The 26,286-nt window shown below is 34.6% G+C and overlaps 3 protein-coding genes and 1 pseudogene across 5 annotated transcripts; 3 read left to right on the top strand and 1 right to left on the bottom strand.

Annotated features, from left to right (window-relative positions):
* Positions 1-7,824: 7,824 nt before the first annotated feature.
* LOC123211895 (linoleate 9S-lipoxygenase 5-like) lies at positions 7,825-14,196 on the top strand. 2 transcript variants are annotated; one of them, XM_044630862.1, is made up of 9 exons: positions 7,825-8,143; positions 8,710-9,002; positions 9,848-10,088; positions 11,017-11,313; positions 11,463-11,548; positions 12,306-12,413; positions 12,498-12,802; positions 12,887-13,150; positions 13,229-14,196. In XM_044630862.1, exons 1-9 carry the CDS (start codon positions 7,912-7,914, stop codon positions 13,995-13,997), a joined length of 2,595 nt encoding a protein of 864 aa, XP_044486797.1. In that variant the 5' UTR covers positions 7,825-7,911; the 3' UTR covers positions 13,998-14,196. The 2 variants fall into 2 exon arrangements, with proteins under 2 accessions (XP_044486797.1, XP_044486796.1); XM_044630861.1 differs by having other exon boundaries at positions 7,826-8,143; positions 11,017-11,355.
* A 410-nt stretch (positions 14,197-14,606) lies between these two features.
* On the top strand, positions 14,607-15,466 carry LOC123211896 (photosystem I reaction center subunit II, chloroplastic-like). The gene has a single exon (XM_044630863.1). It carries the CDS (start codon positions 14,714-14,716, stop codon positions 15,335-15,337), a length of 624 nt encoding a protein of 207 aa, XP_044486798.1. The 5' UTR covers positions 14,607-14,713; the 3' UTR covers positions 15,338-15,466.
* Positions 15,467-16,959: 1,493 nt separating this feature from the next.
* LOC123211644 lies at positions 16,960-18,064 on the top strand (annotated as a pseudogene).
* Positions 18,065-20,900: 2,836 nt separating this feature from the next.
* Positions 20,901-24,586, bottom strand: LOC123210640. Of its 2 annotated transcripts, none has more exons than XM_044629113.1 (7): positions 24,285-24,586; positions 23,913-24,030; positions 23,014-23,102; positions 22,883-22,929; positions 22,698-22,786; positions 22,179-22,312; positions 20,901-22,105 (listed from the first exon to the last, which is right to left on the bottom strand). In XM_044629113.1, the coding sequence occupies exons 1-7, from the start codon at positions 24,378-24,380 to the stop codon at positions 21,425-21,427; spliced, it is 1,254 nt and encodes a 417-aa protein (XP_044485048.1). In that variant the 5' UTR covers positions 24,381-24,586; the 3' UTR covers positions 20,901-21,424. The 2 variants fall into 2 exon arrangements, with proteins under 2 accessions (XP_044485048.1, XP_044485049.1); XM_044629114.1 differs by lacking the exon at positions 24,285-24,586 and adding an exon at positions 24,115-24,204.
* Between the last annotated feature and the right edge of the window lie 1,700 nt (positions 24,587-26,286).

Genomic DNA, 26,286 nt, shown 5'->3' with positions numbered 1-26,286 from the left:
TTCAATTTTTCAGAGTTAGTTTTCTGACATCATTTCTTTCTCTTCGGTGACCTCTAGGCAACTCCTCTTCTTCTCTGGTGCGGCCTCCTTCCAATGATTATGCTAGACACGATCGTTGACTTGTCTTCGTCAAGAGACGAAGACGAGGTCTTTGTCGACGATGAGGACTCGTTATCGACGAAAACCTTATCTTCGTCGACGAAGACGATTCGTTTTCATCAGAGATGAAGACAACTAATCTTTGTCGACGATAGTTCCTAGGACAACTGTCAGAAGGAGGTTGCATCGGAGAGAAAGAGGAGTCGCCTGGAGGTCGTCGGAGAGGAAGAAACGACGTCGAAAAACTAACTTAGAAAATTGAAAACCCTAAGGGGGAAATACAATTTTTTAAAACTTAGGTTGGGGAAAATGGTTAATTTTTAGGATTTAGGAGGGGAAATAAAATAAAATTTAAGTTTATTTTTAATAATACAGATAAAATGATAATTTAACCCTTGAAACTGTTAATTTTAACTGGTCATAGGTGGATAAATGATAATTTCAAAGTTAATAGGGGAAAACTTGAGAGAAGCGCATACTTTGGGTGGGAAATTGTCCTTTGGCATATTTTTATACAATGATTAGTACACGTGGACCATGACCCAAAAGTTGTATAATGATAATGATAATGATAATAGAGCCGAATGACTATTTCCTATCTAGGATTCGGTGACATGATACATTTTTATTAATTAAGCATTAAAATGTCTACTTCTTAAGTCAATTCGGTTTGATTTTTAATATTATATATATATTTTTAATATATAATTTAAGTATTTAAATAATATATTATTATATAATTGAGTATTACTTTATCTTTAATTTAAAATCATCTAATTAGATAATAATACATTATTTATATAATCAAATTATGTACAAAATATATATATATATATATATATAATTTTATTGATGATTGTTATACTTTTTAGGCCAAACGACTATTTCCCACCCAAGGTTTGATGATTTCTCAAGTTTCCATCCTTTAACTATGGAAACACCAAATATCCACCCATAACCGGTTAGATTTAACAAAACTCTAACGGTGATAAATTTAATCTCATTTTCCCCCCTAAAAGTTTAAAAACTAACATTTTTTCCTTAAGCTAAGTTTGAAAATATCGCATTCTCCCCCCTTAGGGTTTGAAAATATCGCATTTCCCCCCTAGGGTTTATCTCTCCGGCGCCATCACCGGCCGTCTTCCCCTCCCGACGGTTTCTCTTCCATCGACGGCCGCCCTAAACTCTTGCACTACTCATCCGACGCAGAGATAAGTCGTCTGGGAAGACCCAGACGACTTATCTGACTACGCCGATCGCATTTTCTTCATCGTAGTTGGAAGATGAAGACGAAGATTAAACCCGATCGCAGTTGGAAGATGAAGATGACGACGACTGGGAAGACGAAGAACTTCGTCTTCCCCGACGAAGTTTTTCGTCTTCCACGACTTCTCCGACTCCGATGGGGGGTCCAAATGGGAGGAAAGAGATCGTCGAAAGGAGATAATGCTTCGGGAGGGAGAGACCATCGGCAATGGAGTCGGAGATGTCGTCGGAGATTTCAAAAAGAAACCCTAGGGTGAAACTGTGATTTTTTAAAACTTAGGCTGGGGGAAAATTTTAGTTTTTAAAGTTTAGGGGGGCAAAATAGATTCTATTTAAGTTTATTTTTAATATTATAGAGAAAATGATGATTTTACCCTTTCCATCGTTAGGGTTTTGTTAAATCTAACCGGTCATGGGTGGGTGTTTGATGTTTTCATAGTTAAATGGTAGAAACTTGAGAAAACATCAAACCTTAGGTGAGAAATAGTCATTTGGCCTACTTTTTATTGAAATCATAAAACTAGGATTAACACTTAATATACATATTAAATTACTAATATATCATTGCTATTTTAAAAAATTATTTTTAAACCTTTAAAAATATCAAAAATCTAACCAACCATAATATTTTTTTTAGTTATTTGAGGGTGTAATTATTATTTTTTAAACTATTAGGAGACCTTTAAATTTTTAAAAATTTTAAAAACACCTTGACTTTTTTAAAATTTTCAAAAACCTCCCTATATTTTTCATTAAAGCCTTTAATATTTTTAAAAATTATTGTTTGCCTTCAAACATATGATATTTTGAAAAGAAAAAGAAGAATAAAATAATTTATACAAAATGACTTTTCTACTTTTTTACTTAATAAAATTTATTAACGAAAACCAAAATCCCAAAATATTACGATAAGAGTCTGACTTTTTAAAACTTAAAAAAAAGGCAAAAATTTATTATTTCAACATACGTTGGTTGGGAATTAATTTTTTGACACAATAATAATAATAATAATAATACCGAATGTTGCCTGACACATTTCCATTTCTTGAAATCAAATAACCAATGTGTATCACATGAACAAAAGCCAGCAAGAGAAAATTATCATTAGCTTTATTTTTGGGATGGGTTTGTTATAAGCATTGGATTTTCGAGCTCATTCGAACTAATTTAGTATTCGAATTCAAGCTAACTTGACTTAGATCTAACCGTATTCATTACCAATTGGTCGGCTGCATTAGTTAATTGAAATTAAATTGTTATCTCTAATTAGATTCTTTCAAGTGAAATTATATGCACAAAAAGTTAGCATTAACTTATGTACAAAATATAAGATTTATTTTGCATAAATTGAATAAAATTAATTAATTAATTAATCCTAATTCCAAGATTTATACATAAGTTATAAGATAGTGAATCATCTTTAGGATTATAGCAATGTTTGGATTGCCATATAATATAAATTTGTGAAGTTGCTGAGATTATCTATCGAAATTATCTCTCGATATGATTTGGTTTTCTACTAAAAAAACTCTCTGAATGACAGCTTTTCAATAAGACAATTATACTACAGTTATATTATATTAGGTTTTAGTAGAGGGATCTGGTCAATTTATAGTAGTTTTAATTGACTCTCTATCAAGATCCAATAAACTTCAAAACTTACGCTTATGTTGTCCACCTAGATCAAACCTTTAAGTATGTTGAACTTATCTTTATTTATTACTTAAACCCATATATAAACAAACTCTAATACAAACAATAATGTATTATTACGTAATTAAATATTATTTTATATTTAATATGTAATCGGCTAAGTACATATATACCCATCATCGTTTGTTATAGCTCATTATTTTTATTATGATTAATGAAGCTAAAGGTGGCAATTTGCTTTAGCTTTCACCATTAGTGGGTAAGGTTCCAAAGCACCTCTTTTGTAAGTTTATGGAGCTGGGAATGAAACTAAAAATGTAATACCTGGGTTTATTGTCAAGATGTTTAATGTTTAAGTTACACAATTTGTTATAGTTTTGTTTTTGATTTTTTAACCAAAAAACTGGCTTAAAAAATGCCAGAGTTCACATATGATTTAACCAATATTTTGCTTAAGCTGGTTAATTGAGTCAGGTAAGCGTGATACTCGATTATTCAATTAGAAAATTCAGTTTTGGGCAGAATAGAATTCAGGCTTCAGACAGGCTTGGACAAAAATTTGCTCATTAAGTTATTAGGTTTGAGCTTGAATGGAGGTTGCTTAAAGCAGGGGTCTGATATGACCTGAAAAATCATTATGAACAAAAGTGTATTTGTCAGGTTTTCAAACCTACGGAGACTTTTGAAGGGTTTTTTTTTTGCAAGTTTGTAAATCACAAATCAGACCAAAATTAGATTTGAAATCTGATAAATTTGAATGAATCGACTCTAAACAAAAGATCTAAGACTTGAATAGGTAAATTCAAAACTTAGGTCTAAACTTTTTTTTTCTAGTCTGGCTTAAACAAATCAAACCCAATTGACAACCCTAATTTTGTTATTATTATCAAATAATGTTAAATATTTATACCTAATATCAATGTTTTTAAAACCGGACGGGGGATCGAATCAATTATCTCACTGGTTTATGGTTTGATCGATTCAACTGAAAATCGACCAGTTCAACTTATCACTAAATTATAATAAATATATTTTACTTAAAAATTTTTTAAAAAATAAAATCAATCAAGATATCACACTTATAAAGATTAGAATATATCATTTTTAAATAGTAAAAATTATTCATTTAATTCAGTAAAACAATTAAAAATAAAAAAGTCTCAATTTCATGATATAGAAAAAAAATATGATTTTACAAATTATTACTTATAAAAGACATTTCAATGGATATGAGAAATTTTTTTCTTCTTTTTTATTTTATTTTTGAACATATTTTTTCTCACAAACATTTAGAAGTTTATCTAATCTACTCAAAAATAATCAAATTACTAAAAAATAATTAAAATTAAAAAAAAAAACTCTTAAATTTTGGTCAAACTCGATTTTAATCGATTCATCCGGGGCAACTAATAAATCGTTTTTTATGTTAATCTAAATAAACTTAGAGCCGATTTTTGGCTCAACCAATTGATTGGTTGATCTGATCCAATTTTGAAATTATTATCTAATATCTTTTTTGTACTTTATCGAAGATGGAGATGCTTCCATTCCACCCATGTCATTCTCACCTTTGCTCTAACAACAGAACAACTTCTAATTGTTTTTATTTAAGTTCCTAATCTTGTAACTTGTTTGCGGGTTTAACTTTTAACCTACTTTTTTATTTTATATTAAAACTATACTCCTTCCTCTTATTTATTTATTTTTTTTTCGAGAATCTGATTTCATTTTTATACTAATTTTATTCCTTTTTTCAAAATTTTTACACGTGGCACACATTTTCTTATCATCTATGGTGGTCCTTCCTAATCAATTCTATTCTTTCCCTGAAAACCAAGAAAAGGAGATTATCAACAACACAATCTTTTTCATTGATTAAGCATTTTTTTTGGTAATAGTTTTTCAATTAATATGATACTCCTTGTGCATTTACTTCTCTCATGTTGAGTTGATTATAAATAAATTCTTGCTTTGGTTTGATTCAAATTCAAAATAATTAATTCAGGATCGAGTTTGATTGGTAAATAATATGATTATAGAATAAAAAAAATTATTAGAGACGAAGACTTTACAAGAAAGAATCACATTTAAGTGAGTTTCAATGCAACGATGCCAATGAGACGTGGGTTTTTAAACCGAAATTTTATTTGTTTAAACTCAATTCATTTAAGTCAAATAATAATTTAGTTCCGAATTAGTTTAGATCACATCAACCGTTTTTCTTATGAGAGATGTAGATAGACATGTTCAGAAGGTCAAGTCAACTCACGACAAGGCTACGATCCACTAGAAAAAGGCATGACCTATGCAACGGGCCTTGGGGACCAACCCAAAAAAAATAAAAAAGTAAATAAGTATATGATATAACAGCCACCCAACTAAATCATCGAGCCACCTTGTTAAAGGCCCACGAAAACATGACCAAAGGGAGATCGAATCGTGCCCTAGGCCAATAAATGTCATGGAGCACCTGTTGATTGCTCTTGGCATAACACAACCTTATGTATCATAGGTCATACTAAATTCGATTTGACAAGATCCACAACCAGATCTAAACTTGTGATATGTCATAGCAAAAAATAGATAGAAAAAATAAAATAAAATAAAAAGAGTTTTAGTGATTACTTTATTATGTTGTCATTTATTCATCTATATATAAAGAGATCTTTAAAAAAAAAATCAAAAAATCAGGTCTATTTTCTCAATATTTATCTTTTTGCAGCTTTCCTAACAAAATCATAAATACTACTGAATTGGCTAAAATTTTTATAAAAAAAAAAAACTAAACTTTTCCTATTTTCTATTAAGTTACTTCCATAACAAAACATAATAAATAATTATAATTACATTTGTTTGGTAACTTTAATATGAAATATTAAAAGTTTGGTTGATTTACGATAATATTTTATTAATATGTTAATGTGATAAGTAAAATATGAGACACTCTGATTACCACAAATTTAACTCTGTTACAATTTTATCCCAATTTAATAAATTTAGTTTAATATATTAAAAACATTTAAGTAAAATAATATTTTAATATTTTTTCATTACCACAAGCCAAATATAATAATTATTTATCAATAAAACTATATGTATTCACTTTGAGTATACAAATGAGTATATCTTTATATTTATTATTATATGATTGAATAATTTTGAATTAAAGATAAAATAATACTTAATTACATGATAACATATATAAATATGTATTTATTTGTGTACTCACAATGGATACGTATAATATTGCTCATTATTTATACGTGCCAATTCAGTCAAATACATCGATAATGTATACACATTAATTTTTAAGATAATATATATATTTTTGTAATCTTTCCAGTTTTGATAGAAGAATCTTCCCAAACCAAACATAGGCTAAGAGTGAGCAAAAGTACCAAGAGGAATTGGAACACTAGAATATCTAATGTTTTGGTTTCAATGCCTATCTGAAGCCTTTAAGGGTGGGTAGGTTTTTGTTCCTATCATTAGGGACAAAAATGGGTCCTAGTAGGTTCCCAGTCTAATTTTTACCTTTTTTTTTTTTTCAGTGGCTAAATATAATTTTCTGCCCTAGGTTCGATGAAACAATAATTCTCATCCTTTCAATTTAAAAAAAATCATTTCCTCACCTCTACATAGGGTTGGATTCGAGCTGAATCAAGCTCAGCTCGGTTCATATATGGGCTGCTCGAGTTTGGCTCAAGCTCGGCTAAGGCCGGCTCGTTTCGGGCTCACGTTCAGTTCGGTTCGGCTCAGTTCATTTTTCGTTATCAAAATGACATCGTTTTTAATATATATTAATCAAAACGACATCGTTTTGTATAAAAAATTAAAAAAAAATCTATCGAGCCAGCTTGAGCTCAACCAAGCCAAGCTCGTTTTGGGCTCGTTCGAGCCGAGTCTGGCTCCGCTCGAATCCAGCCCTGCCTCTACGTTAGATTTGTTAAAAAATCTATTAACTTTTTTTTTAAAAAAATTATCGAGAAGACAAAATGCCCTTAAACTATAGTTGAACAAAATGATTAAAATAATACTTGACTATTTAAACTAGGGTAGATTCAAACCGAGCCAGCTTGAGATCGAGCTCGAGCTGCTCGTCAAATTTTTTCATTAAAATTTTTGATACAAAACGATATCATTTTGACCAATATGTACTAAAACGACGTCGTTTTGATAATGAAAAAAGAGCCAAACCGAATTCGAGCTTAGCTTTCACTAGCTTGATGAGCTCGAGCTCGAACTAGAGCCAAGTATATGTGAACCGAGCTGAGCTCGAACTGAGCTAGAGCTTGACTCGGTTCGAATCCAACCCTAATATAAACTAACTATTATCTTTGACATATGAGTGGAAAATGAACTTTTCAAACTTAATAGATGAAAATTTAACGATTTTTTGCTAATGAGAAATTCTTATTTAAGTTAGAGTACCCTTTTTGATCTAATTAGATTTGAACTGATCACACCAAATAGAATAAAACTTAAGTTTTGTTATTGACTTCATAATCATTGCCCTAAGTAAATTAAGAGTTGATCTTGATATGCCAACAAATTTCAGAGTCATGCCCTCTTTGTTACTTGGTGTTTTGACTTTTTCCACTCAAACTACTCTTGTATATTTGAAGGGAAGTAGTCGTTCGACTATTTTTTTTAAAGTATAGTGCATACTTCTCACCCCCATTCAATACGAAACTTCGTCAATTTGCCAAAACAGAAAAGAATAAAACTTAGCCACAGTAACAACTCTCCTCTTCTTTATCAGCCATTTCCAAGTTTGTCTATATATTCCATCTCTTTCAGTTTCAATCCATGTACACTATCCTCTACAACTCTTAAGCTTCTGTTTCTCTTTTCTTTGTTTGAAATTTCACGGGGTTTCGTCCCATTTCTCAGATGGCTTTAAACGTTATGAAGATGTTATGTGCACCGCGTAAAACAAAGGAGAAAGGCCTTGATGATGGCAACATGAAGAAGAAGAAGAAGAAGATCAAAGGGAGTGTTGTTTTGATGAAAAAGAACTTCTTGGACTTCAATGACATGACAGCTTCAGCCATTGATCGGGTTTACGAGCTTCTGGGGAAAGGCGTTTCTATTCAGCTTATCAGTGCAGATCATGCTGACCCAGGTTGGCTTTTCTGTTTCTCCCTCCATTTTTGCTACTGCAGTTTACTTTTTCCTCTCTAACTTGCTGGTGTTAAAGTAAATGAAAAGGGGTGCATACGAATGGAGCCGAATGGAGCCAATCCCGAACATTCTTTAGTTCGAGTTTGATTCGAATGAAAAATAACTCGGTTTGAGTTTGTCGAGCCAACATTAAAAGTGGTTTAAGTTCAATTCAAGTGAAAATGATTTAGTTCGAGTTTGACTCGAATATATAGTTCAAATCCGTAGCTCGAATATGTGGCTTTAATTCATGGTTCGAATTTGTGACTTATTGACAAAATAACATTGTTTAATAATTATTTAATATAATTTAAATCGAACCAAGAGCCAAATTTAAACTGAATCGAACCATTTACCCATCTTGCAAGCCAAACCGAGCCGATCTCTGGTTTGAGTTTGGTTTGATTTCAAAGCAAATCGAATCTTTTAACTCGAGGTAGCTCGGTCAGATCCAACCCTAAATGCAACAATGGAAATGCCAACTGAGTTTATAAATTATGACTACAATTTTGTACTGTGTCTGTGTAGCCAATGAGGGTCGAGGAAAGCTGGGAAAGGTAGCGCACTTGGAGAAATGGATTTCATCAAAAGCTTCATTGACAGCAAAAGAAACAGAATTTACAGTGACATTTGACTGGGATGATGAGAACATGGGTTGTCCTGGAGCTTTCATCATCAGAAATCATCACCATAGTCAGATTTACCTCAAGACACTCACTTTGAAAGACGTTGCTGGTCATGATTCTGTACATTTTGTCTGCAATTCCTGGGTCTACCCAACACATCGTTACAATTATGATCGTGTATTTTTTTCCAACAAGGTAAAAATGAAATTCTAAGTTCAATCCTCTGTGTTTTCATCTTAATCCACTGTGCTTTTTTAGACTGAATGGTGGATCCGATTGAGTTTTGCTTGTCTGTTGTAGACATGGTAATTCGTCCCATGAAATCTGGTTTTTGGATCCCCTGATAAAAATAGAGATGGGGATGATTAAAATCCACACAATGTATCCTTGACCTATTCTTTTCTTGGTTTCTCTTCTTTCTTACATATTTCATAAATTATATATATATTGAATTATCCTAACAAATGTTGAATTTATGTAAATATATTGTAACGCATAATAAATATTTCATTATTTTCTAAGGGTATAAAGAAGGGAAAGTGTGAGGAATTTTTCCACAGGGGTAAGGAGAGAAATTTTCTTGTGTGAGGAGAGGATGGGGATTCCCATCATCCCCGTATTAAGGATGGAAAAGTTTTCCCCTACGGAGATAGAGGCGATAATTAAAGTATTCAATCTCTATCCATCTTGTTATCATCTCTAATATAATGATACTGTTCGTCTCACTGATGACAATGTTTACACTGTCAACAACACTTTGGTGGACATTGTTCACCAATTCAAACAAACTCGTCATTATACCTTATATCCGAGCAAAAGATTAGACTGCCCTTGCTTGATTGAGATTAGACTTGCGCTTTCCACATCTTTTAACTTTTTTGTTGACATGGCATAGCTGCACTGAAGGAACCCAGATCAGAATCTGACCAAATTAACCAGGCATCTACCGAAATTTCATTGTTATGTATTGATAATTGAAATTTTTTTGATAGAAACAGAGGATGTAAATAACATACGATTTTGTGATTTGTGTACTGTAGACATACCTTCCATGTGAAACACCAGAGCCATTACGGAAATTTAGAGAAGAAGAACTCATAAATCTGAGAGGAGACGGGAAAGGTGAGCTGAAAGAATGGGACAGAGTATATGATTATGAGTTCTACAATGATTTGGGGAGTCCTGACCGCGGTCCGGCATATGCCCGCCCTGTTCTTGGTGGATCGGAAGAGTATCCATATCCCAGGCGTGGAAGAACGGGCCGGAAACGAACAAAAGCTGGTTAGTTAACCTGAAACGATTATACTGTGTTTAAAACAAACAATAACTGGTGGTGTATTGTATCCAAGCGAGTTGAGCCTAGAGTGTCTTGAGCTCGGATCGAAGATATAATATCTTATTCGAATTTGAGTGGGAGTTCATTTGAGTAAGTAAACAATGTCATTTGAGGTCGTTGATGATATGAACAATGTCTTTGGAGGTAGGTGTGGATTTAAGTGGAGCTAGTTTGAGCTTGATTGTTAGTGCAACTCACATGAGTTCGAGCTCAATTTCTACCCTGAAAGTTTTATATAGTCAAGCTTAAGTTTTGGGGATAATCGGCTTACCAAACTTACGAATTTGAAAAAAATGATTTAAATAGATTAAAACGATGTTATTTTAATTAATACATATAAAAATGACACCATTTTAAACGAGTTTGACTCGGTTACAATTTTGAGCCAAACTCAACTCAAACTTGATTTGATACTGCAATTAACCTTGAGCTCAACTCTACTCAATCAAGTTAAGCTCGAATTGATTTTAGGGAAGCCTGTCAAGAGCTCAACTCTTTCAAGTTGACTCAAGCTTGAATTTGGCTTGACTCGAATTCACCTCTAATAAGAGGGGTGAATAATATTTTTGATAGGGTACCCAAGTTTGAAATTAATTCAATTTGAATACACCCCTAATAAGAGGGGTGAATAATATTTTTGATAGGATAAATAGTATGGTTGTATGAATAAATGAGCTTATCTCAAACTAAATTAATACACTAAAACTCTAGTTTAAAATCGATCTGTTCGAACAGAGTTGTGGATTTGATCTGATCCAACTCGGATTGGATAGATCCCCTGATAACTACAAAGACTGAACATTTGTTTACTATGTTAGAAGCTTCATTTTTTATATCTTTCAAATGGTGATTTCAGTATTCTTATGGTAACAGATCCCAATACTGAGAAAAGACTGCCACATCTGAGTCTGAATATATATGTTCCAAGAGATGAACGGTTCAGCCACCTCAAGTTTTCAGATTTTCTTGCCTATTCTCTCAAGTCTCTGTTTCAGGTATTGCAGCCAGAGATTGCATCTCTCTGTAACAAAACCATAAACGAATTTGACACTTTTGAAGATGTACACAATATGTATGAAGGAAGTATCCAACTACCAGATGCTAAAACTGTCAGCAAGATAAGAGATCACATACCATGGGCGATGCTCAAGGAACTTGTCAGAAATGATGGTGAGCGGTTCATGAAATTCCCAATGCCTGATATAATCAAAGGTGCAAAATGATGCCATGTTTTCGGATAATGCTTCTTATGGCTTAGCGTTTAGACTTTTTATTCAACTTTAGCATGTGAGTTATGAAATTTTGTGGATTCATTCCAGAGGATAAGTCTGCTTGGAGGTCTGATGAAGAATTTGGAAGAGAAATGATTGCTGGAGTCAATCCACTTATCATCAGCCGCCTCCGGGTACTGTATATCTTCCAATATATTGGCTGATTACTGTTGTTATATGGGTTATAACTTGTTCCAGAAAGGGAGAGCACAGCTGCATATGGCTATGATAAAGTAGGTTAGATTTGAGCTCGGTTCGAATAAGTCCAAAATGAGCTCTGGTCCAGCAGTTTGAGTTTGAAAATTTAATATTTTTGAACTCAAGTTTTAATGGTATTTGGCTTGTCGAACTTGCGAACTTAAAAAATTCAATACGAATTGACTAAAACGACATTATTTTGATCAGTACATATCAGAACGACATTATTTTAGTACCAAACTAAGACCAAAACTCGATTTGAGCACAAACTCAAACCGAACTTGAGCTTGATTTCTCTCAAACTTGCCAAACTTGAACACCTTTTAGACGAGCTTGAGATTGAATTTGGCACCACTCAAGCCGAGCCGAGATTAAGCTCAGAGCGCCTTGAATCCAGCCCTATGATAAAGTAGAAGAGTGGGGATTAAGTGAGAAAAAATAGAATGAATCATGAAAACATATGGGTAGTATAGGACTGAAGAAGAGTCAGCGTTGGGAAAGTTTTAACCTCTCGAAAGCCAGTAGCATTGCGTTTAGTTTCTGTTTTTCTGTTCTTGTAAACACTCCTTTTTTTCAATATAAAGGTCTTGTTTTCGAATCTATTTTGTGGGATTGTTGGATTGGCTGTCAGAGAATTAATCGAATTTTTGGTTCCTGACATCATTTAACTGATTTTCTTAAATATAACTGCAGGAATTCCCCCCAGCCAGCAAGCTAGACCCTAAAGTATATGGGAACCAGACGAGTTCAATAACAAGAGAGGACATTCAAGGGAACATGAATGGGCTTACTGTAGATGAAGTAATATTCATAGTTAATTGAGTGTGTTTTTCTCTGTTTTATCAGTTCAATTTTTTTTCTTATTCTATGTTAAACTTGACACAGGCAATAGAAAATAAGAAGCTGTTCATACTAGATCATCATGATGCATTGATACCATACCTGCGGAAAATAAACTCCACTACAACAAAGACATATGCCAGCAGAACCCTGCTCCTGTTACAAGATGATGGGACATTGAAGCCATTGGCAATAGAGTTAAGCTTGCCACATCCACAGGGGGACCATCATGGTGCTGTTAACAAAGTTTTCACACCAGCAGAACAAGGCATTGAGGGTACAATATGGCAGCTGGCCAAAGCTTACGCGGCAGTGAATGATTCTGGCTACCATCAGCTTATTAGCCACTGGTAATTGCTGACTGGTAGACTGTTTTTAGAAGCCTGGTTTTACTTTAAGAACATTGTTTATAAGCTTCTGAACAAAATTTGCAGGTTGAACACCCATGCAGTGATAGAACCATTTGTGATTGCAACTAATAGGCAGTTGAGTGTGGTTCATCCGATATATAAGCTTTTGCATCCCCATTACCGGGATACAATGAATATCAATGCCTTTGCTCGACAAACCCTCATCAATGCTGATGGGGTACTTGAAAGAACAGTCTTCCCAGTAAGATATGCAATGGAAATGTCATCTGGAATATACAAAAATTGGGTTTTCAATGAGGAGGCACTCCCAGCTGATCTGCTTAAGAGGTAAGCTAATAGATCTTGAAGTCAAAATACTTGTTATTACATTTGATTCTTCATGAATGAAACTTTGCAACCTTTCAGAGGAGTGGCGGAGCCAGACTCGAGCCAACCTCATGGACTTAGGCTTCTGATTGAGGATTATCCTTTTGCTGTTGATGGGCTTGAAATCTGGTCTGCAATTGAAACTTGGGTCAGAGACTACTGCTCTTTCTACTACCCCACAGACGACTTGATTCAAGAGGATGATGAGCTCCAATCATGGTGGCATGAAGTCCGCAATGTTGGTCATGGAGACAGGAAAGATGAACCATGGTGGCCTGAGATGCAGACACAAGATGAGCTTGTACAATCTTGCACCATTATCATATGGGTGGCTTCAGCCCTCCATGCAGCTGTCAATTTCGGACAATATCCGTATGCAGGCTACCTTCCGAACAGACCAACTGTGAGTCGCCGCTTCATGCCTGAACCAGGAACCCCTGAGTATGCTGAGGTTGAGAAGAACCCTGAGGTGGCCTTCCTGAAAACAATCACAGCACAGTTTCAAACCCTCCTGGGAGTGTCCCTCATAGAGATTTTGTCACGCCATTCAACTGATGAGGTTTATCTTGGGCAGAGAGATACTTCTGGGTGGACTTCTGATGATGAGCCATTAGCTGCATTTGAAAGATTCGGAGAAAGACTGATAAATATTGAAAAGAAAATCATTGAAATGAACAATGATAAAAGATGGAAGAACAGAGTTGGGCCTGTCAATTTGCCTTACACCTTGCTATATCCTAATACTTCAGATTACTCCAGACAGGGTGGACTTACAGGAAAGGGGATTCCCAACAGTGTCTCAATGTGAGCTTCTAAATCTGTTAACATGTTTGGGGGCAGCTGTGAATTTGATTGCTAGTATATTGTGTTAAATATGCCAATTAGCTTTGAATTTGATTCTGATATTGTGTTTTTAGGGCTGTGGTGGGAACCCGTTAATCAATCTTGTTAGATAAAAAAAATATTAAAAAACACAAAATTTTTAATATGATTTGATTCCATACTCAGCAATATATGTTCACAATTATGTAACTGATAACTTTGGGAGAGTGCTTTGATATAGTGTAAATCAAAGATTACATAAAAGATGTGTCAAGAAGGTTTTGATTTTTGATATGGGTCTTGAAAGAGAAGATGTGGATTCAAGTTTGATTTGTTGTGAAAGGGTAGAGTTTGAACTTAGTTCGAGTTTGACAAGGTAGCAGCAAACCAGTTTGAGTTTTATTCAATTTATAGAGAGTTAAATTTAAATTCAATTAGAGTATTAAACTGAACATCTCTAAACTTGAATTTAAATTAATTCATTAAAACTAAATCAATAATCAAACTCGAGCAAAATGCGGGCTCCACCCAGGAGGTGAGTTGTTGAGAAGAGCAAAGTATCAAAACCAATATTTCTGATTGGTTCAATCCATATCTCCTTATCCATTACCCGAAATTCCCACCACCCACGCAAAATCCCCAAAGAACCTTCTTTTAAGTCTATGCTGTTCATTGATCCATTACTCATTCCAACTATCTCCAATGGCCATGGCAACCCAAGCCTCTCTTTTCACTCCCGCCGCCCTCTCAGCCGCTAAGTCCAGCCACCGCGCCACCGTCCCATGGAAACAACCATCATCTCTGTCTTCCAGGCCACTTAAAACCGTCCCACGTAGCATCAGGGCCATGGCCGAAGAGACAACCGAGACCCCAACAAAAGAGGCGGCTCCAGTGGGCTTCACCCCACCAGAACTCGACCCCAACACCCCATCCCCCATCTTCGGCGGCAGCACTGGCGGGCTCCTGCGGAAGGCTCAAGTAGAAGAATTCTATGTCATCACCTGGGAGTCACCAAAGGAACAAATATTCGAAATGCCCACTGGGGGTGCTGCAATAATGAGAGAAGGTCCAAATTTGCTGAAGCTAGCGAGGAAAGAACAGTGTTTGGCTCTGGGAACAAGACTGAGGTCCAAATACAAGATCAGGTATCAGTTTTACAGGGTGTTTCCGAATGGTGAAGTTCAGTATTTGCACCCCAAAGATGGTGTTTATCCTGAAAAGGTGAACCCCGGAAGAGAAGGAGTCGGGCTGAATTACAGGTCGATTGGGAAGAATGTTAATCCGATTGAGGTGAAGTTCACAGGGAAACAAGTTTATGATTTGTAAATTGGAGTGAAAACTGAAGAGTGTTGTTTTTATTATGTAATTGTGATTACGTTCAAGCATTTCTACTGTTTTGTTTGTTTAATTTCTTGAAATTGCTTCATAAATAGCAGAAGTTGCTGATTGAATCCATCTGTTTGTATTTTCAAAGATCCATACCATATAATTGTAAGGGTAAGAGAACCCACTTAGGTTTTTTCTTTCAAAGGAACTAAACTATGTTAATTTTTATATATCCATCTTATTTTCTTCCACTTTAACTAACTTCTTCGGCTCCCTTTCGCTGTTTTCCAACTGTTTAAAAACAAGAAAGGAGAAGAAATTAAAAAAAAAAAAAATGAATGGGAGGAAAAAAAGAAAATATGAAGTTGTTAGGCATAATTGTAATTTTAATGCTATTTGGGACTGTGAACTATTTCATATTATAAAAGTGACAAAAATATGTTTTGATTGTTGAAACTAACTTTTAATGTATGGGTGGGAAAATTACGGATAGATAAAAAACCGAATTGAGCCTAAATACCATTTGACTTAAATACAACTCAAATGAAAATGGGATAACTTAAGTTCGTCAAGTTAAATTTAAAAGTAACTAGAGTTCAATTTAGTCTTTAAGTTTAAAACTGAAAGCTCGGCTTTGTAGCTCATTTTCATAACTTATTGATAAACTAATATTGTTTTATCTAATAACTGATAAAATGATGTCGTTTTAACACTTGTTTGACATGACTCGAATCAAGTTGTGAGTTAAGTTTAAACCAAATCACGCCATCCATTCAACTCGTGCGTCGAACTTCCTTTAGCTTGAGTTCAGCTCATCTTTAGATACAAACCAATCTCTTGAGGCAAACTCAACGTGAGTTTGATGTAAATGAATTTGAGTTGATCTACACCTGCTTTCAAAATTGAACTAACTTGGTGTGGGTCCAACCATAAGAAATTTTTTTTTTTTTAAACTTGAACCGTGGGAATCCTTAGTTTCATTAAAGGTGTTTGGTTTATAATAAAAAAAATTACTTTAATAATCTATCTTTTATTGTTTCTATTATTTTATTTGGTTTGTTAATAATAAATAATTATAATAATATTCTATTACTAATAGTGATGTAACATGTAATAAAAATGATACAACTTAGGTATTAAAAAATTATCAAAGTAATTTTAATTTTATTATAATTATATTCTTATTTATTAATTTTTTAGGACAAAAAAATTTTATTTTTAATTTATATAATAAGTAATATAAAAAATATTTTAAAATAATTATATTTAATAAAATTTAAATAAAATAATATATTAATATTCTTTTATTATCTTTAACTAAATATAATAATTATTTATATTTATCAAATTTTATTAAATATAGTAATTAATTTATAATTAATATAATCTTTTAATTTTGATAATTAGTTTTTACAAGCTAAGTGGGCAGCATTTATTGTGTTAGTGTTCCCATAAACTCATTAACTCTTTTCCTGTCCCTTATATGACCAACTGGACTCTGTAAAGACCTTTTCTGATTTCTTTCCATTTATATGATTGTTTATGGATCTTATAACTTCTGATAAAATCAAGTTACAGTCAATCCTCTTCTGCACTGTTGAACGAGCAATCCGAAGATGAACATGGCCCCTTCATCGACAACGTTGGTTCTGGTTGTGGTCTTGGCAATGACTGTGTTTCAACCTTCCATGGTCTCAAGTAAGTCACTTAATCTCAAAACTCTCAATTTAGGCATTAATATTTGATCATATTTTCATTCATTCCATGAAATTTTTGCAGGTGGTGATGCTGGAATCATCTATGGCAGAAATGGAGACAATCTTCCTTCTCCAAAACAAGTCATCAATTTCCTCACCAATGGTCTCAACTACAAAATCTCCCTGCTTCGTATATACGACGCCAACCTGGAGATTTTAGAAGCATTAAGCCGAACCAATCTGGTTGTAACAATCGGGGTCCCAAATGAGGCCATTTCTTATGTAGCATCAAGACCAGCAGCTGCTGATAAATGGGTTGAAGACTACATAATTACATACATAAAGAAAGGCGTCAGGTTTCGTTATATCTGCGTTGGCAACGGGGCAATTCCAGGCGTTGTGGCGGCCGATGTCCTCCAAGCCATCGTAAATCTTCAGAATTCATTAAAACAGCTGCCCGGCACAGAAGACATTTTTGTCACCACTGCTGTTTCAGCTGATGTTTTGGGGGTCTCTTTTCCTCCTTCCCAGGGCCAATTTGCTGCCAATGTTGCTCGAATCATGAGCAACATTACTCTGCAGTTATATCGAACAGGTTCGCCATTGCTGATCAATGTTTATCCTTATTTCGCCCTGGTTTCAGAGCCTCAGAGAATGCTTTGTTCCAAGCTCGAAGCCGGGTTAAAGATGGACAGTTGGAATACAATAGTCTCTTTGATGCAGTGGTGGATGCCTTTGTAGCGGCAATGGTGAGGGTGGTGAAATTGGAGAATGTCAAGGTTGTCGTATCAGAGAGACGGGGTGGCCAAAATTAGGCCGGACACCGTATGCTAGCGTTGAAGATGCTAGGATTTATAACAGCAGGGTAAGAGAGCACGCCCGTGGTGTTGGAAGAACTCCCCGGAAGGCTGATATAAATTTGCAGGTTTACATAAGGCCAATGTTCAATGAGAATTTGAAAAAGGCTGGGGAAGAGCAAAATTTTGGAACATTTTATATGAATTTTACTCAGGCGTACACGTTATTCTGACCACGGTCATCCATGGCAACTGAGATTATGAAATAATGAATCAACATCTTGGAATACTTTGGTTTTCTTTCTTCTGCTTCATTAGAATGGATGAATAACTCATGGAAGCCCATATTGTCAAATATCATAATAGGAGACGAGTTTGAGTTCAAGTAGCCCAACTTGATCTCTCAAATCTAGCTCAAATGTGATGTTGTTAGTTGTTAATCTTCTCACTGCATAGCATAATAATTAATTATATTAAATATAATAAATCTTACACTTAATAATCAATTTAAAAATAATTAAATTAAATATATTAAAATTTTATTTTTGATATATCTATAAAATAAAACGATTTTAAATTATTTTTTAAAATTCATATATTCATATATTAAATGAAATCTTAAGGTTAGGGTTATTAAAGAGGTTTTTCTTCTTTTAAATACTGAGCTGAGGTGCTTTTTGGTGACAATTTTGAACCACATATGGTGTATCACCTGTGACAGACAGACAGCTTGATCAATTGTCAAATGTAATCATCAAATTTACCATGACATGGAAGAATGAAATATGTCATATCCATCCATCTCAAGCTCAATGATTAGATTTGATGCTTGGATTGAGAACAAAATATCAGCCTACGGCCTACTCCTCTCGGAATGGCTAGATTTGGCTGCACACAGACAGCCTTAGTAGGTTGCTAAATTTGGCAGGTTGACTGATTTAGTGAACTGACGGTTAGATTTATTTTTATTATGGAATTTTATTAAATATAATAATAATTTATATTTAATATTTTTAAAATAATTTTTTAATTTTAACAGTAAAACATTCCTAAACCAAATGCCCTTGGTGAGAACGAAAGATTATCAAACACAGCCCAATTTAAAAAGGCCAAATGACTATGTCTCCCCCAAGTTTTAGTGCATTTTTGGTCTCATCCATCGTGTTTGAAAAACTTAAAATCTCACCTATGAACTAACTTCTGTTAAAAAAGATAAAGGTAGAATCATCATTTCATTAATTATATTAAAAAGATAAAATTTCTTATATTTTCCCCCATGGCTTTAAAAACTAATAACTTCACCTCTATCTAAAATTTTTTAACACCCCCCCCCCCCCCCAAAACCTAAGGATTATTTTCCAAACATTTTCCGATCACCATCTCTGGCAACCAATGACAACGCTACAACCCACTACTCGTCAACCACCAAATCTTCACTCTCTGATAGAAGAAGAGGCGACGAAGACAGGTCTTTGTCGATTCTAGACGAATCAATGAAGAAGCATCGATTTATATGAATCAACAAAATCTTTGTCGATTCCAGATGAATCGATGAAGACGTGTCAATTCATTTGAATTGAATAAATTTTTGTCGATTCCAGATGAATCGACGAAGATGAGCATCTTCATCGATTCCAGACGAATCGATGAAGAAAAACATCTTCATCAATTCTTCTAGAATCGACGAAGACCCTTGTCTTCGTTGATTTAGTGGGTCTTCATCGATTTATCTAGAATCAACGAAGATGGGTCTTCATCGATTCTTTTGAAATCAATGAAGATGACTCTTCAATGGGCCATTTGGAAGCTTTGGAGGTGACCAATGAGATGGTTGGTTGAAGCTCTTTCTCCGATGGCTGGAGAGCTTCTGAAAAATAAACCCTAGGTTTTCAAAGGGGAATGTTACTTTTGAAAGTTAGAAAACTTTAGACATGAACAAATTTGTTAGTTTTTAAAACTGTAGAAGGAAAAATAATTAACTTTATATTATTTTAATATAATTAATAAAATAACGACTTTACCCATACTTTTTTTAATAAAAGTTAGTTTATAGGTGGAACTTCAAATTTTTCAAACTCTGTAGTTATGACTTTAAAAATACACTAAAACTTGAGGGTGAAATAGTTCTTTTGCCATTTAAAAACATTATAAATGTCCAGTCTGGTGTCTTGAATTGGGTAGAGCGAGCATCGTTACCAAGTGCACATGACTCCAGAGTCTCAAGAAGAAGAATCCAAAAGAAAATACAAATGACTGCTGAATTTTATTTAATTTGTTTTTAACGCTATTCACATGTTAATGCAAAACCAATTACAGCAACCACTACAAAACTCCGTTGAATTTTTTGAGAAAATTAAGGTGCAATTCCAGTTTCAAGAATATTATTAATATGATTTTTTTATCATCGGCTAATTTATATAATTTAAAATCTTACATACATAAATATTTAATAGTTTTTCAATATTACTCATCCTTCAAAAGTTAACGTTTATGTTATGACACATATAGTTATACCAAGATAGTACTCGAACCAGAGTATATGTATAGAAACTGGAAGAAATTGTACTCAGATGACTCAATTGAGGACAAGGGTAATAAAGAAAATTATTGGATCTTTGGGAGTTTCTCCAATAGAGACTCTGCCTTCATTGTAGAAAGAAGCAGTCGATGGATTTTCACTTGACAGATTCTAAGAAATTAATTATCAGTATTCTACGATATATGATATATATCCTACGATAAGATATAATATAGGATTTGATTACCATGACAAGAACAAGAAACTAGGATGCCCATGCGAACGTCAGCTCGTATGAACAGAACCTTGATGCCTCAACGAGACTTCCTACCCGACAAGATCTCCATTTCTCCCACACAAGAACCCGTATTGGTGTCTGAGTATGCTTGCAGAATTATTATTTTTTTTATTCCCAGAAATTCAGAAGCTCCATTTTGAGTTTTAGACTTCTGAAACAACAAAACACCACACACGTTCCTACCAAGCCAGCTGCCCACCATTCTTCAATTTCAAGAATTCAAGTGAGAAGAGAAGCCAATCCTCAACTGATGTACATATTCAAACACTTGACTACTTGAGTCTTCTTTATTATAAACAAATTAAGTCCAGCCAAGACAAGTACATCTAGATTCTCCAACCCTCCTAAAACAACTCAAATACAATAATCTCACAAAATTTCAATTTTGATATGAAACATATAGAGAGAGAGAGAGAGAGAGAGAGAGAGAGATTTGGTTTCAAGTTTCAACGTTTTGGTTTTCTTGGTACAGTAAGATTTCCAATACAGTAAAGTGTTCGCCGTCTCGACCACGCTGTCTTTCCCCCATGCAAAACCCAAACGTAGATTTTATATTTATAAATACATATGTTTTTCCACAGACCTCAAAATTAGACATGGGGCACAAGCTTTCACGTCCCATCTCGTACGTAGTCTCCCGCACGAGCTCACCATGTAACTCGAGATAAACAGAATAATCAGTCAATTATTGGCTTCATTAATTAGTGTCATTGACACAAGTAGTTATATGTGAATAAAGGCTGGTGTAATATTTTTTATTTTTTAGTTTGTGAGTGTTTAGAACCGTTGTGATTCCGACATGGGGCGGCGTTTGACGTATGGGGAGACGATGGAGATTAGGCCGCCGAGTGGAGGACGCATCTTTGACCTGTAAACCATCTCATCGTACGGCCTTCTGTAGAATTTTAAAAATGGTAAGAACGATTCTCGAGACTTGTCTGTCCTGACGCTGACGTGGCAATCTTTTCTGAAAAACATGGCCGGTGATTGCAGCAAGGCGGAGGGACGTGGTGTTCGAGGGTGGGCGATTTTGATTGGCTCGCTCCCCTTGCTTCGCTGCGGCAACGGTGTCGACGGAAATAAGCTTTTCCTACCGTTAATTCCGCTACGTGGAGTTCTGACGGCCGGCGATGCGAACGAGAGTGAACGAGCGCTCAGCGGGGAGACGAGAGCGGGGCCCATCGGACATCGACTTGTGGGTCCCACCTTGGCTGATGAGGTGTCAGTTAAAGAGAGGTACCATGGTTTGAGAGAGTCAAAATGGTGGGACACTGTGAAGGAAAATCGGGAGGAAGAGCAAGAACCTATCTTGGCCGTCGATTTCACCGACGGTGTCTCGAATCGGAGAGACGAAGCCCGTGGGTAGGCTGAAAAGTCATTGAACTCCAGTGATTCTTCAAAGTCCAGCGACGACACCAACGTGACGGCCGTCGACAGCTCGACAAATGGACGGACACCCTGCGAAATATACAATAAGAAATTAACAGTGCTGAAAATCCAAATAAAATAATAAAATTAGAAATAAAATTACCTTCCATAGATAAGAAAAAAGAGAAGGTGGATCGATGACAAAAGCCTTGAAAAGCCTTCCAGGATAGAAGTCGGCCGCAATTTTCAGTGATGTCAGCAATAAGTTCATAAAAGCTGAAGCTGATCTGAAAAAGCCTGAATTTCAAATAAAAAAACAAATTCATAAACAATATTATTACAAAGAGCCTGACAGTGTTGAGAATCAAGAAATTTAAGGAAGTCACAGACTCAGACTCAGATTCAGCCACTGTTTTTGACAAATTCTAGGAGAAAATATTATTAATTAACTCAAATTCCCGATAATGCCCCTCCAAACCAGAGCTAATGACGTTGACATCTCAGGGGCACTCCAGACATTGTTCGGACATTATCAGAGAGCCTGCCTGCTCTCCGATAAAGTTGCGAGCTTGGTCTCTTAATTTACATGATGCTGCTGCTGCTTTACCGGCGTGCTTGTTCTCCGATAAAGCTGAAATCTTTTTGTTTTTCAGAGTGTTGTAAATTTGGGACACGGACTTACTTGCGTCGAAGAGCATCACGAGCTGTTCAGCATTTTTTGACATAGCTCCAATGGCGACTTCCACAGTGAAGACGATCAAGCGAGTGAACCTGAAAATTTTGCAAGAAAGAACAAAAACAAGTGCCGCTATCAGATTCTTTCTTATTAAAAAGAAGCAGTTATTGTTTTCCTTTCTTGTTACTTACATTTTTTGAGAATGGAACTTCTGATAATCTTGTTTAATTCTAAAAACCTGTTCAAATCGACCCTGTTAGTTTCTTTCAGCTGAAATTAATTGAGAGCTTGATATGTAAGGAAATGAAGGTTGGGAGATTACCAGTACGGGTCTGGATTCTTCATCATTACCAGCCACAAAAGCGACTCCCTCGACGAGCTCAGCTGAGAACTCATCAGCTGTTAAATTCTCTGTACGTAAAAAAGCGGAGAGGAATGAAGTTTAGTTCTTTATTTTGAATTCCGGGTCAGTTTTCAAAGATGACAAGATGTCTACTTTAACTCTTAATTCAAAGACGAAAAAGCAAGATTCCAGCGCACAAAAAGAAAAGAAAATGGTTATAAAAAGAGAAGCCAGAAGCATAGCTGGAAGATAAAGATGAAGCAATCGAAATAGAAGAACGAGAAAAAGACACCGCCGGCAAGTTGTGCCGGATCTGAACCGAACTGACTTGGCTCAAAAGTTAGTTTCACTCAATTCTAATTTATTTAGTTTAAATTTAAATTAAGATTAAGTTAAAAGGTCTAGTTCATTATGAAACTAAACCAAACTCAAACATATAAAAAGTATAATTCAATTTTGTTCATAAACTAAATAGATAATTTAATTTAATTCAAATATAATTTGTGACTCAATTTAAATTATATTTAATTGTTAAATATTATCGTTTTATTAATAAATTACGAATTAAACTCATAAATCTAGATTTTATATTTGAGTTATAGATTTGAACTATAAATTTAAGTTAAACTCACATCATTTTTTAACGGTTCCTCAACAAACTTGAATCAAAATAAAGTTAAGATATTTTTTATTCAAACTTAACTCAAATGAGAAGGGGTTCGATTTCGGTTTGGTTCCTATTTACTCCAATGGACAAAGCTGGTTTAAATGATAATAAAGAAGTGGGATCTCCGATACGTGAACAGGAATTTAAATTCCTTTCAAATACGAGATACCGAAAGAAGAAAAACGATAAAAGGGTTTTTTTTTTAATCTACCTAAGCCGATGCTCTCTCTCCAAGAAAGGCAAGCCCTTAAGTGCTTGGCGGACTTCTTCACGTTATCACCTTTTGCTCTCAGAAAGCGCTCAACACAAGCGTAGTTGCAGAACTTCTCCTATTAAAAATAACACACTGTAATGCCCGGAGAAAGAGAGATTATGAACAGTAAAGTTCAAAAAAGATGAAAATGATTAACCACTTTAGCTACACCATTATTGTAAACTTGAAGCAATGAAGAACACATTTTGAATACGAAAATTCTCTTGCTGTAACAACTTTGTAACGAAAAGCAAGTAAAACATGCGAGGAAAAAGGAAGCAGTGAAAAAGAAATGAAAGCGAAGGAACCGTGAAATACCCAAAAACCCACCTGTTTGGTAGTGAGAGGTGCTTGTTTTCTGAGAAGCTTGAGGACAGCTTCAACTCTCTCATTGGCTTTCTGATCTCGCAGTTCTTTCTTTCCCATTTCTAGAAAACACCCAAGTGATCACTGATATCAACGAGAACAAAACAACCAATATTCCAAACTTCTTCCTCACGCAACCATTAACAGCTTGTGCTCAGACGAAGGCTATTGATGCAGGAGGTGAGAGAAAGAGAGACGGAGAGGGAAGAAAGAGACAGGGAGAGAGAGAGTGAAACTGGGAAGCGTTTTCGAATAAAGAGATTGAGGCAGAGGTAAAGCTTGATATAAAAGCTAAATTATATATAAAAAGAAGAAAGTGACGGCCGTAACGCCGTTATATAGCAGACAAAAATATTTAAAGTGGATTTAAGTTCAACGTCAACATACAACGGTGCATTTCAGTCAATGGGCGAATCATCGTGCTCATTTGGCCACCACCCGTTTGGCAATCATTACTACTTTCCCTTTTTGCCCCTTGCCTTTTATATGACAATCAGACAGGATTATTGAGAGTCGAGCACGTGCATAAGTCATTTTGAGTAACTCCACTTAAAACAGGTTGGATTCGAATATAAATTTCATGATTATTTTTAAATTAACTTTAGTTTAATTCAATTTAAAAAAGTTAAATTTAAGTTTAATTATAGTATTGAATCAAACTTGATTAAACTTTGGTTTAATTATATAATTGGAATAAAATCAACCAAAATAATATGTTTTGATAAATATGAATCAAAATATTATCATTTTAGTTGATTCTAATCAAGCTTTTACAGATTCACAAATTTTACGAGACAAAAACTTTCAAGTTTGATTCGAATCTACTCCTAACGATAATGATGTCAATGATATAAAACTCTTAGGTTTGAGTTTGTTTTACTCAAGTTCGTTTTGGGATTGTTCAAGCCAAACTGAAAATCGAGTTTGAATCAACTCAATTAGAATCTAGCCCTAACGATAATATATAGTACATTATCTTTTATAAATGAATACAAACATAGAGTTTAAGCTTATATTAGAGTTTGACGAGTTTTAAAAGAAATGAGTTCAAGTTTGATATAATAAGTGATGTTCGAGTTCAACTTGCTTTGGTACACTACTATACATACGAGCTCATACACGTCAAACTCAAACTCAATAAACTTAAAACAAAACGATGTCATTTTGACTTTAAATTATATAGTTGAATAGTGTTGTTTTGTAATAGTGGCACGAAAATGATGTCATTTTATTTATGTGTAACCCACTTGTAAACTTATCGAGTTGAACAACTCCACTGTATGAATTTGAACTTGATAACATTACCATGACTTGTAAAAGACACTCTTATCTGGTACTAGTGCATTCCTGATGTAACAAACCACCCTTTTTGCCATATCCAGGTGTGGCTTCCTCAGTTATTTAAGAATTTGACTAGGCAGATGCATTACAAACGAGAGGTCTTGTCAAGTCAATGTTATATCCTATAGCCCCAAGGTTCATCGAGCAATTCACCATCTTCCATAGAGAGTTCGTGTTGTTGAGGAGTGGGCGTGGCAACCTTCTTGCCAATTTCTATGTCAACTTCGACAATGATGTCTTAGGCATATTTATGTTGGTGAAAGTAGATACTGTCTCTCATTTATGTCAGTTGTAATTTAAGAAAATAATGTAAAACACTTAAATTCTTTAACTTAAAATTGACTCTTCATGTATTCATTGAACCAAATGCATTTCTCTACATTATTCTCGGTTGCCGTAAGATTATCAACAAAGACTAAAACAGTTAACTTGTCATCACCATTGACCATAGTAAAAATAGAGTTTGTCTGAATCGCTTTGTTGGAAAACCATAAGTCGTTGAGGCTTCCCAAAGCTTCCCAAACCATTGACGTAATGCTTGTTTTAGTCCATTTTGAAGATTGCATACTAACTTCTTATCTAAATTATGAAGTCCCTATGGATGTTTCATATACATTTCCTCATC

The sequence above is a fragment of the Mangifera indica genome, chromosome 3 (assembly GCF_011075055.1).
Source record: "Mangifera indica cultivar Alphonso chromosome 3, CATAS_Mindica_2.1, whole genome shotgun sequence".
NCBI lineage: Eukaryota > Viridiplantae > Streptophyta > Magnoliopsida > Sapindales > Anacardiaceae > Mangifera > Mangifera indica.
This window is presented reverse-complemented; position numbering and strand designations above follow the sequence as displayed.